An 11520-nucleotide genomic window follows, 5' to 3' on the forward strand; every position below is an offset into this window, starting at 1 on the left:
TTTAAGAGCCATGATGGCAATATTCTCCTCTTAACTGTCACTTACAATACAGTAGAAGAGTGGACTATAGTAAAAGTACAGGTTCTATTAGTAATACCATTACTATCACAAATGGCAGCTACCAGTATAGTACTCCTACAATTAACAACATATACATAACAAATCTCTTCCTATACCATTCTACACGACCCTTGGTTGTACAGACATACATACGGTATAACCTTTCTTAAAAAGAGGTCTACTGAGAGGGTGAGGAGGGGGATCTGTGTGTGCACATGCACCATAGAGAAAGAGAGCACAAGGGGATTTCTATGGGCTGGGCTGTTTTATTACATTAGGATTCAGTTCCAGCCTCACTTCACTGAAGTGGAAAAGAAGGATGGAAAGAAAGAAGAGGTAAAGAGGACAGGAAATAAGAGGAGAAACGGCTCATATAAGCCGCCAATGCTCCGAACAGTTGAAGTTCTTCATCCTCTCTTCCATCTCAGTATTAGCGACATTTTCCCAGCTGCCATCCTTTCACTCTCATATCCTTTCCCTTCCATCCTTCATCCCTCCATCTGTTAGTGGTTAGAAGAAACATGCTCCCTTCAGGGCCAGGAACCTGGAGTATTTCCTGCTTTGCCAGAGAGAGAGAGAGAGAGGGAGAGGGGGGCAAGAAGGGAGAAGGGGGGAGGAGGAACAGAGAAGCACTGAGCCTGAGGAGGAAACCCACACTGAGAAAGAGAAACAGAGAGACGGTGAGAGAGACGGAGAGAGGGAGGGGGAAGGAGGAGGAGGTTGAATGAAGGCCTCGTGCACATACATCTGGCTTTGATTAGCCAGACAGAGAGGGTGATGGTGAGAGAGGAGACAGAGGGGCTTTTATTTTTGGCACTTTTGGAGATACAGTGTGAATGACCTATTTTTTCTCCTCCTGTCCTTTTTTGGATTTTTCCTTGCTTCTACCTTCTACCCAGCTCATTCACATTTTAAAATCTCTGGAACCATTTTTTGCAGTCTGCTGTCTCTGTTGACAAAGCATCACCAAGGCCATTTTTAAGGTGCAGCCTGTTTACTTCTCCATCGTCCACTGTTTTTTCTGTCTCCCTGGTCCAGTAGCCTCTGTTTCATTTGCACACACTGCCTCAAACATGTAGAGTAAGTACAAATATACTGTACATATAGAAACACACTACATGCTTCCCACATTTTCATACTGATTTCAGTCTGTCAGTGCCTCTTGATGTCCATGATTTCAGACCAACAGTCTGAAATCAATAGGTTATCACTACCCCATGTCTTAGGTACAAGACTGTCCTGTCCTAAAAAAAATAAAAATAAAACGACCCAATGGGTCGTCTGTGCAGCAGCTTATTAGCACCCATAGTTCTATTTTTATTGGTAGGTGACATCTAGTGGTCATATTAATTATGATGGCAGCAAAAGAGGAAGTCAGGTGATGAGCGACAAAGTCCACATTGGGACCAGGTCAAGGTGGATGGACGGGGCCAACAAAACAGAGGACTTTCACACAGGACACTGCTGTTTCTTTTCACCATGATGGCTCCACAAGCCTTCTGTATATTATTATAACCATGACAACAAAGGTCCTCTAATCTTAATGGAGTAATTATTTCAATTGGAATTTATTTTCCCTAAATCCTTACCAAACTGTAACTGTTCCATAAATTTAACCATGTTTTTATTAACCATGATGACAAAAATCTGGTATCCCTGCCGTTGTAGTGGACACTATTTCAGGAGGTTGGAGAATTTGTGGTTTGTTGATGATAGGAGTTTATTCTCTTCCTCCAACAGAGCAGTTTCCAGGGATCTGAAAATAATCAATTTATTCCTAATCATGCAATAAAAAATTACAATAACAACAAACTAGCCAGTATCCATCTGTTACCAAGCAACAGAAGGCGAATAAAGATTCCACACAAAGATCATGAAACTTGATGAGCGCATGTCTCAGCATGTCTATTGTGGTGTTCTAGAGATAAGGAAGAGAAGAAACCACAACTACTGAATAAAATCCAGTCAGAGATCAAGTCACAAATGCAAAGATGCTCTAGAAATCTTTGCATTCTGTCAGAGAATATACAGTGCGTCACTGTCACTGCCTTGCTTTTATGAAAAAGACATGTAACTGTGCTAGAGTTTGTAGAGCATTTTGGAATTAAGTTTCTATTCACTAAGAGTATGTGGGTTTGTATAGACCACAGCCGTTGATGCTGATGTTTAGTCTAGGATTAATATAAAAAACAGCCTGAGGGAGTGACAGAACCATCGGAGTAGACAAAGAGTGAAAGTTTGAAGAAAAAAAAAAAAGATACAGACTGACTGTGGCTCAGCGCCAGCATAGTTTCTCCAATCCCTGGGCAATGTCAACCAACCTCCGACAGTTTCTCCCAAGGGGCCCCCTCCCCCCGAGGTTTAAATCCAGCTCTGATGAATGTGAGACACAGAGAGGGTAAGTTCATGTATATCGCACATAACAGCTGCCCAGTTTTCTGAAACATAGACACATTTCAGACTGGAAGTCAGCCACAGTGTCCACAGCTTTTATTGCTTCATCTAATCAGATGTCAGACAGCGTTATGTATCTGTCTGTAAGGAAAAGAACAAGGCTTTATCTCTAAAGATTTCTCATTTCAGTACCACACAGCCTCTCTGTCTTTATGTGTGCAGGGAGTGTCTGCTGACTGTGGAGATATCAGTATGTAGCTGCTGCAGGGAAAAGTAAAGAATGACATGTCAAGCAAAGTTCACAACATGCTGACTGTGTTCGAACTGTGCCTAGCCCTTAATAAGATTGCTAAACATTTTGCAAAATTGCAACTTACATTTCTTTTCAATTTAATTTGTGCATCTCAACATGCAATGGAAATCTGATGTCAGATGTCAGATTTTCTAATATAGAACTGTATTTGTTTTTTTGTTTAACCTAGTGAAGAAAGTCATGGATCACTTTCCTGCTCTGATACTGAATGTGCTTTCAGCTGACTGAGAAAGTCTGTTTTTCTTGATGGATGCTTTCAACAGGCACATGGTCAGCATAACATGTGACTGCCTGTCATCAACTAGGGCTCTGTGATGGGAGTCTAAGCCAGAGGTCTGAGACTCAATAAGGAAACATAGAACCATGGGTTGTATTTTAATTAGATTCAGCCTCATTGATCACCATGGCTTACTTTAAACCCTCTGAAAATGATGGTGGATCATCTGGCATTGAAGGCTGTTGCAGTCTCAATTGCCATGAATCCAGTGATACCAAACATGTCATGCTAGCTTACTGGGAAAAAGGCTAAATATCACTCCAGAGCTGAATCGTCTTTATGGCAAGGTTTCTGAAACTGAGGGCCATGTACCTCATGATGTTAAGCTTTGCTAGGTAATGTTGACAGATATATCATATGACATTGTAGCTATGATACTGATTCAGTTAGGTTATGCAATGCAAATATGCTCCAGGTTCTAAATCCTTGGCTGACCATCTTCAGTCTAAACACCTGCTGACGTTAGCTTAAACTGCGTTAGCTGTGCTTAGCTTTATTTTATCTTTATTTTGAAAGAAATTCGTCAAAAGCTCTTTTCCATCAGTTTGCTGTCTTTTCTTTTCTTTTCTGTCTTTTCTTTTTTGGTTTCCTTAATTTTCTCTCTTGGGGAGAGGCATGACTCACAACAGGTGCTCCAGCCTCCAGCTCCAGCATCAGGTGCCACTCAGCTGGATTAGCTACGTTTAAAGTAGTGCAGGGGTCATTTTGTGCCCCCGTTGGTCAGTTCCACCCCCTCATCCTGGCTTAGGTGTAAAGAATGAAGTGATAATGGAGTACGACTGTGTAGGAAAGATAGTGGTTGTTGGACATTAGGCAGAGATGGTTTTTACAGGGATCCTAGGCAGAAAGTAGGTGGAGTAGAGTTGGGGGGAAGTTAGCGCCAACAAACACTGTGGAGATGGGTGGTGTTTTTTTCTTCTTTTGTTTTGTTTGTTAAAATATATATACAGTGACTAACAGATGAATGAATGAATAAATAAATACATCCATTCTTGAATACAGTAATACAAGGCCGCCCCTGTAGTGGTTGTGCCGCAGACCCTGGAGGAGGCTGACCATGAGGTGACAAGACCTGTCTCCCAACCTGAACTTGTCACAGTGAGGAAATAAGGTCTTGTTATGTTTTGTCCTGTGCTATGTTGTCTTGTGCATTCCGCTTTTATTTTGTAATCTGTTCTCCCTTTGTGCTCCAGGTAGCCTGCCCTTCCTCTTGTGTTCCTGCCAGTCTGATTGTCTTCCCCGCCCTGATTGTTTCCACCTGTTCCCCATTAGTGTCTATATATTGTCTGCATCTCCCTTTGTTCTGTGCCAGTTCGTCCTGTCTTTTGATAGTAGAACCAGCATTTTCCTCATTTTGTCAGGTCACGTTCACAGTTTACTCATTCTAGCCATTGTTTTGTTTTGTCGGTACTTTGGTTTATTTCATTTTTATTTCATCAAGTGTTTTTCCTCGCTAAGAGTGATTTTGTGTTTTGTCTTAGTCTTTTATTTTCTAGTAGCTTTTCCTCGCTAAGAGTGATTTTGTGTTTTTTAGTAGTCCATTTTGTTTGTTGACTTTTTGCCTCGCCACGAGATAATTTTAGTTTGGAAATAAAGACTGTTATTTTGAACTCCTTGTTGAGTCATGCATTTGGGTTCAAACCTTGCTCAGTCGTGACGGAACTGGCCCCAGATCCTCAAGGAGGGAGCGAATTGGGTCTTTTCAGCACTTTAACCTTTACTTTCCTCTTTCTGTCCATCTCTGGGGGGTTTGTTTGCCAGTGATTTCTTCTACCTCCCCAGCAAGCACACACCCCAAATCTGTGATGGACACTGGCCGACGTGCTGCTCCAAACATATAAAGTTATCAAGTCACAGAAGATAAAAATGAAATGAACAAATGGATGAAGGTTTATAATGAGTGGAATAGTGACTAGGAACAGTGTTTAACATTAGTTTATCAGTTCTTTCATTCCCAAAAAATAATAAGTATTAAATGTAGGGTTACCACAGTTATATACCAAGTCAATGAAAAGCAAATATTTTACTGTGTTTATCAGAAAAGTGTGGAAATATTAATCTATGGTTAATGTATAAAGGAAAGTCCACATCCCTGCTTTTGAGCATTATACTGTATTTCATGTAACGTTCCTGTGTGTTGCTCTGGTTCCCTCTAGAGGCTAGGTGCTGTAAACACACAGCCACTGCTGTAACTTGAAAGAGTCCCTTCATTTTGGGGGTCTATGGCCCCTCTAGTTCACAGGGTGAAATTGGTGACTTCAGGTATGATGTGCTATTGGTGTGTTGCTCATCTGAAGGTCTTCAAACAAAACTGCGCGTATGTGTGTTGCTGTTCAGTTCCTCAGGGTTTAGTTGTCTTTCTACTGCTGTAACAGCAACCTGGTTTACTTCAGCTTGAAAATCAATCAGTGTAATATATGTATACTTTCTGTTTCATATTCCCTTTTGTGAAAGTCAACACTGAACTTGCTGTAAGGAAATACTAACCATACACATCTTTAATTTGAAAAAAAAAAAAAGAGTCATCTGCAAAGTGACAGACACTACAGCCAGCTGACACAGTGAAAACTGCTTCTTCCATTATTAATGATTTTCATGTGTGTGTACAGTGTGTGCAGTGTGTGTACAGTTTGAGTTCACTGGTGCAGGTCTTAACTTCCAGATGAAAGAAGACCTCTGAATAACCCAAACAGTCAATACATTTTTACCGGCTTTAACACAATAAACTTGCATCCATGTGGAAATAAACACAACTTTATTGTAGTACAACAGTAATCCAGACTGACCCAGCTGTGTAAATAGGAAAGGTGCATGTAGGAGCTTTTGTCACATTTGGTTAGAGTAACACAGAGGCATAATACATAAATTCTACAGTGGTTTCTTCTCTTCGTATTTCTTATACTAGTAGCAAAGGACTTCTGGACTCAGCATTTTCCACCTAGGACTGTAGCAGCATATAGTATTCAATAAAGTTTCATCATTTCATCATCATTTCATTTTCCAGTGGAAAAGGCAGCTCGTCAAATCACTTTGGATAGATAAAGTATTAACAATGGCGTTCTCCTGTCTCACAGCTGTTATTTTCTTGAATTTGGATGAACCTATGTATAAAGTTGTTTCTGTAAAAATGGAAATCAACCAATCACTGTAACTATTTAAAGAGACCATGTTATTCAAGTGATCGATATAAGGTCATTCACACGGTTAAATCTTCTCAATGATCAGGGTTTGGAATTAGAGCTGCAGTGTCCCAAAATGCTCTAACTTTGATTAAAGAATTATTTTTTTTTTAAAGTTTTTAAAATTGAATGATTTGGTAGAGTAATATAATCATATTCATAGCCAGAACAAATATGGTCTGTCAAGCCCTCATAAACATACCGGTCAGTTCTTTGGAAATGATGGTGTCCTCTTTGTTGGTCCACTAATGTCATGACTTAGTTATTCCATGACACAGTTAGAGCTCACATTACTACAGTAACAGCCATAACAGACGTGTTGGGCCCGGGCCAGGCCCTGATCGTTCGACTCTTGTGCATCACACGCTTATTTGCTCTGGGATGAAATTGGCGTCACAAGGAAAAACTTCCCCCTGAGAAGCCCTGGAGGTTGATGCTACGCTCTCTGGTTACCTTCAGTTCACAGAGTCAGATACAGTAGCAGCAAAGTGCAGCAGTTAACCACAGATTATTTTGAACTATAGGATATTTCAATCCAAAAATAGCATTAGTGGAATCAGCTTCGTGTTAGTTATTTATAATGGATCTGATTTCACCTTCACGTCACTCAGCCTTCCCAGTGGGGTTCTCTTTTATTGAGGTACATCTCATGCAGCGGTTACACATTTTAAAGGTTACACACAGTTCGGGATAGTGCAGGGATATCAGTCCATACTGGTTGCACTGGTTCAGCTCTTCAGACAGGGTGGGACAGCCTCAGGGGGGGTGGGAGAGGCGGGCGGGGTCAGCCGGGAGAGGGACAGTTGACTCTGGGACAGACCGATAGAAGACTTCCTGACAGCTGAGCTGCAACAGTGAAAATGGAGAAACACAGTGAGGTGGTGCAGATATTAAAAAAAATCTGCAAAGCCTTATGAATTCCATTTTTTAATTCACTGCAAAGGTCTAGTTTTTATTGGATTGACACATTAAAGTTCCTTGATGGTGGAAAGGTAGTTAGATAAAGTGATTACAGGTCAAAATGTCTCTGAAAGGCAGGACCAGATGTAGTACCCTTACCCTTCATCCATCCCCATGTCCTCCTGCTGCTCTCTATCCACAGAGCCCTCTGTGGGATCAGCACCGCTGTCCTCCTCTTCCTCCTCCACATCATTGCTCATTAGGCATCGTGGAGGCCAGCGCAGCTCCCCGCTCTCCAGCTCGCTGTGCTCTGTGGGCTCCACAACAATCGAGGGGAGGCGCTCCCTCCTGTAGAGGAAATCTTCGGGGTAGGAGCTGGAATCTGACTCCTCATTGGCTTCTGGGAAGATCTGAACCAGGAAGGAGGATTCTTTAAAAACAAACTTCATTTTGATTATTTAAATTATTCTTCATTCAAAGATCATGGGGTAAAAAGATAACATAATAATAAGATAACATAAACCACTGAAACTGTCATAGATTGCTTGAAAACAAAAATAAAATATGTAGAAAATTACTGGACAGAGTTGTTATCATGAAAACAAATCAATCATCTAGATACAAGGACAATCGATGCCATTTAAACAAGGCAAAATAAGGAAGGTCACGTCGCTCGTCAGTTGTACCTGGTAGGCTCTGCTTCCTCTTCTCTGAACTGAACTCTCCTCCATCTGAGAGTCTACTTGACTGAGAATGGTGCTCATACTGCAGAGAAGAACACAACACAGTTTGGTTTCATTTGGGCCATTTTGAATTTATATAATCCAGCTTCATCGCCGCTGTCTCTGGCTCACTGAATTTCAGAATGTAACTTTACAATACAAACTACAGCTGGAAACTAGCAACTTTTTTTATAATTACCAGAAAATACAAGTTAGCCTGGAGCCAGGAGATGTGGTCAGAGCTCTGTGAGATCTGCTGTTCAGGCTGCGTGCAGGGGGTTTAGGGAGCTTTACAGGTTGTGAAATCAAAACTTTATCTGTTTTACCAAACTGGATTGACAATTCCACATACAAAGGCAGACAGGAAAATCTGGATTATCTGAATCATTCACCCCCTCCTGCAGCTGTTTAGCCTCCACCCTACCCCAGGCCCACATGAAACTCTGATATGAACTAAAACCAAACAGGTTTAACCTCAATTTTCCACTTCAGCTCGACCCCACGGAGACCACTCGATGGACGAGGGTGTTAGTATATGTTTCACTAAGACGTGTTCCAATATTAAGAAAAAAAAAAGTGGGCAGTGTTGACAACAAGTTTAGGGATGAACTTGGATGTTAATCTGCGGGTAAGAACTTAATGACATAACAGGCTTGAACAACAAGTGACTCCTCAACTCCAGAGATGGGGGAAGGGTGAGAAAAGGTGGAAAAGAAAAAAGACGGCTTGAGATGGAATAATAATTACCACAGTTATACCAAATTATATTATATGGAAATATATAAAAGTGATTGTCCAGATGATTACCTACCTGTAAAGGTGATTACAAAAAGACCAGAACCTGCCATTACATTTTCTATGACTGGATGTGCAGTGTCCAGTATGCGTTGTGCATGTTGGGATGTTGTATATGGTGCACACTGACATCTTTGCAAGGAATAAAAAAAATGTATAATTTCAGTGTTTATGTAGCTTCATCTCCAATCACTTTAATTCATTTAGGCTTAGAAAGAGACAGTGAGTACTTTAACCTCACTGCAGCACAGTTCTAATACAACACAACAAACAAACAAACAAAACTGGGCCCACTGTACAACAACCTGCTGAAATTAGGGCAATGACTGACATGATATTTATCCCAGGCTGTGGGTGTATAATCCAATTTCCACTTCATGGGCTCAATAAAGTTAGTCTCAGGTATGATAAAGGTCTTGAATCAATCATCTTGTTGAGCGAATATGAGAATATGATACAACAGTTTGTCATAGCTATGAAAACCTGGGTAGGTAGTTACATCATGTAAAATGTCTCTTTGGAGCATTTGGCATTTTTAGGTCTTTTTGCTTACCTGTGTGAGGCAGGAATACAGCTCATCTTCACAGGGATTTAAAGGACTTAATGACTCTGAGGATCCAAAACAAGAAGGAATTCCAGAAGTCTCCTTTAATGAAAATGTCTAAAAAAAAAAAACTGGACTATTCCTGTTGAAAGTCGGCCACTGTGTGCTGTCAGTCACTTTCATTTCCTTCTTCCTGACAGTCACAGGGTCATCTTCCTTTCTTCCCTCACCTACCCCCCCACCCCCACCCAACCCCACCTGTTTCTCTCCTCCTCTCCCTTCATTTCCCTACAATGTCCCACTCGGTGACGCACACACAATGTTGCACATTCGGGCTGACGTGCAAACCTGCTTTACAGGCTGACAGGCTTAGTGTCACCTTTAATCACAACCAAAGCCTTGATGTAACATGTGAGTGTGCAGCAACACGGGGCCCTGTGCACACAGATTAGCAGATGAGCTGTCCAGGCTGCACACATTCATCACAATTTGGAGATTATTTTACATCATGAGGTTTTAGCCCTAATAACTCCAACAATTCATCATTCAGCAGAGTTGCTGATGTCACGTTAGACAGTGAATCTGCCTGATAAGCCCACCGAACATTTCCACTCAACAAGATGTTAAAGTTAGCAAGCCTAGTTTACGCGTTTGAGGTGCATGTAACCAGGAACTCAGTGAAATAGGAAAGTTATTTTTGTGCATCCACACTCTCTGAATTTATCAGCCTTTCAAATTCTGTCTGCAGAGTTTCCCTGTTGCTGCTGCAGCCACAGGAGTCAATTTCCAGTCTAACCAGCAGGAGGTGCTAGCCCATTTGTGCAGTTCTTTTGTCTGGACCATAACTTGCATCGACTGCTGCATGCAAAACATGAACACGGCAGCAACAGGAGTGGATTCATCACATAATTTAAATTTATCTGGATTTTATAAATGAACCATTGTCCAGTGTTCTATAAATGTCACTGCTTTGCTCTAAGTGTCCTATAGTTTCCTTAAAAATATTAAGTTCACATTGTTCAAAGTCTGACATCAGTATATTAGTTATAATAATCATGCTTTTATGATATTCATGTGGAAATATTGGGAAACTACAAGAAGTCAGACTGTATTTTGTCTTTCATAATGTATATCATGTACAAGATGACAAAAAGACATCAACCATGCTGACGCATCCTTGAACAACAAATTCAGATGAATGAGGCCAAAGACTTAAAGTCACAGTCTCATAGATGACACAGAATAGTTTTGGATTGTCTGTATACTTCTCAGTGTTCACCTCCTGCCCTGAAGGTGACAGAGAGCATTGGTACTTGGAAAGTCTTACACTGTTTCTCACTGGGTTGTTTCTTGTCTCTCTCTGTCTGAACACAGCCTCACCCACCAACCAGCTTTGCAATGGTCCTTTGAAAGGTGATGCATATGCAGTCGTGCCTGTGTCAAAGTCAGGTGTTCAGTCATCATGGATCCACTTAAATAAAACAGTTATGCTTTAAAGTGGGATCTCAGTTTCTCAGGGCTCTGGTCACATGGATTACAGGCTCGAATTTTCGGCAACCAAAGAAAAAAATAGGACATAACTCGCAGCAGAGAAAAAGACAAGCCTTTTATTTTGCTATACTACAGTATAGTTTGGTCAACAGCACTTTCACAGGAAAAGCATAAGCATAAAGGCATGAGTATAATCTTTCAGAACTACATTCAATCTGTCATTTTAGACTGTAGATTGATGATTATGTCTATATGATGCACATTTTTTTTCTTTTTCAGTTGTTTCCTTTGTTCAGAACGGATATCTTCACCACTCATGTGACTAGTATCTCAAAAACTGAATTAGAAAAACACCAAACGTCCACTGATGTTTACTGTATTTTCTACTCTCCACTCAGACTGGTAAACACAATCACACTCACGTGGAAGTGTGACACTTTTTGTTTGACACAGAAAAAGCAGTTTCAACAGCTACGAGATGGAGAGATTAAAAGTTTGAGGCGGTTCTGTGGAGCAGCTGTGGTGTATTTATAAAGAGGGAAGAGGAGGGAGGTAGTTCACTGGAAAAGCCAAAACAGAAGTTGAGGAGGAGAAAGAGAATGAGTGGAGGACAGTAACAGACACACAGAGCCACAGACACTGCAGCAGAGGAGAGTGAGCAGATGAACAGACAGACGAGGAGTTTGGATTTTCAGAACCACTCGGCTGGGCTGGGCCAGAGGAAACGACCTCTGCTGCATCCTTGAAGAAGAGTGAGCGGGGGCGACAGAGGAAAACATGACACCATAAGGACTAAGAGGGATGACAGAGGGGTTACAAAAGAAAATCAAGGGATCTAAAAAAGT

At 41.1% G+C, this 11520-nt stretch overlaps 1 protein-coding gene across 1 annotated transcript; it reads right to left on the bottom strand.

Moving 5' to 3' along the window:
- Window positions 1–5673: 5673 nt before the first annotated feature.
- LOC121190833 (protein LBH-like) lies at window positions 5674–9334 on the bottom strand. Its single transcript, XM_041051847.1, has 4 exons — window positions 9194–9334; window positions 7810–7888; window positions 7283–7533; window positions 5674–7069 (listed from the first exon to the last, which is right to left on the bottom strand). The coding sequence occupies exons 1-4, from the start codon at window positions 9217–9219 to the stop codon at window positions 6952–6954; spliced, it is 474 nt and encodes a 157-aa protein (XP_040907781.1). The 5' UTR covers window positions 9220–9334; the 3' UTR covers window positions 5674–6951.
- Between the last annotated feature and the right edge of the window lie 2186 nt (window positions 9335–11520).

The sequence above is a fragment of the Toxotes jaculatrix genome, chromosome 12 (genome assembly GCF_017976425.1).
Source record: "Toxotes jaculatrix isolate fToxJac2 chromosome 12, fToxJac2.pri, whole genome shotgun sequence".
NCBI lineage: Eukaryota > Metazoa > Chordata > Actinopteri > Toxotidae > Toxotes > Toxotes jaculatrix.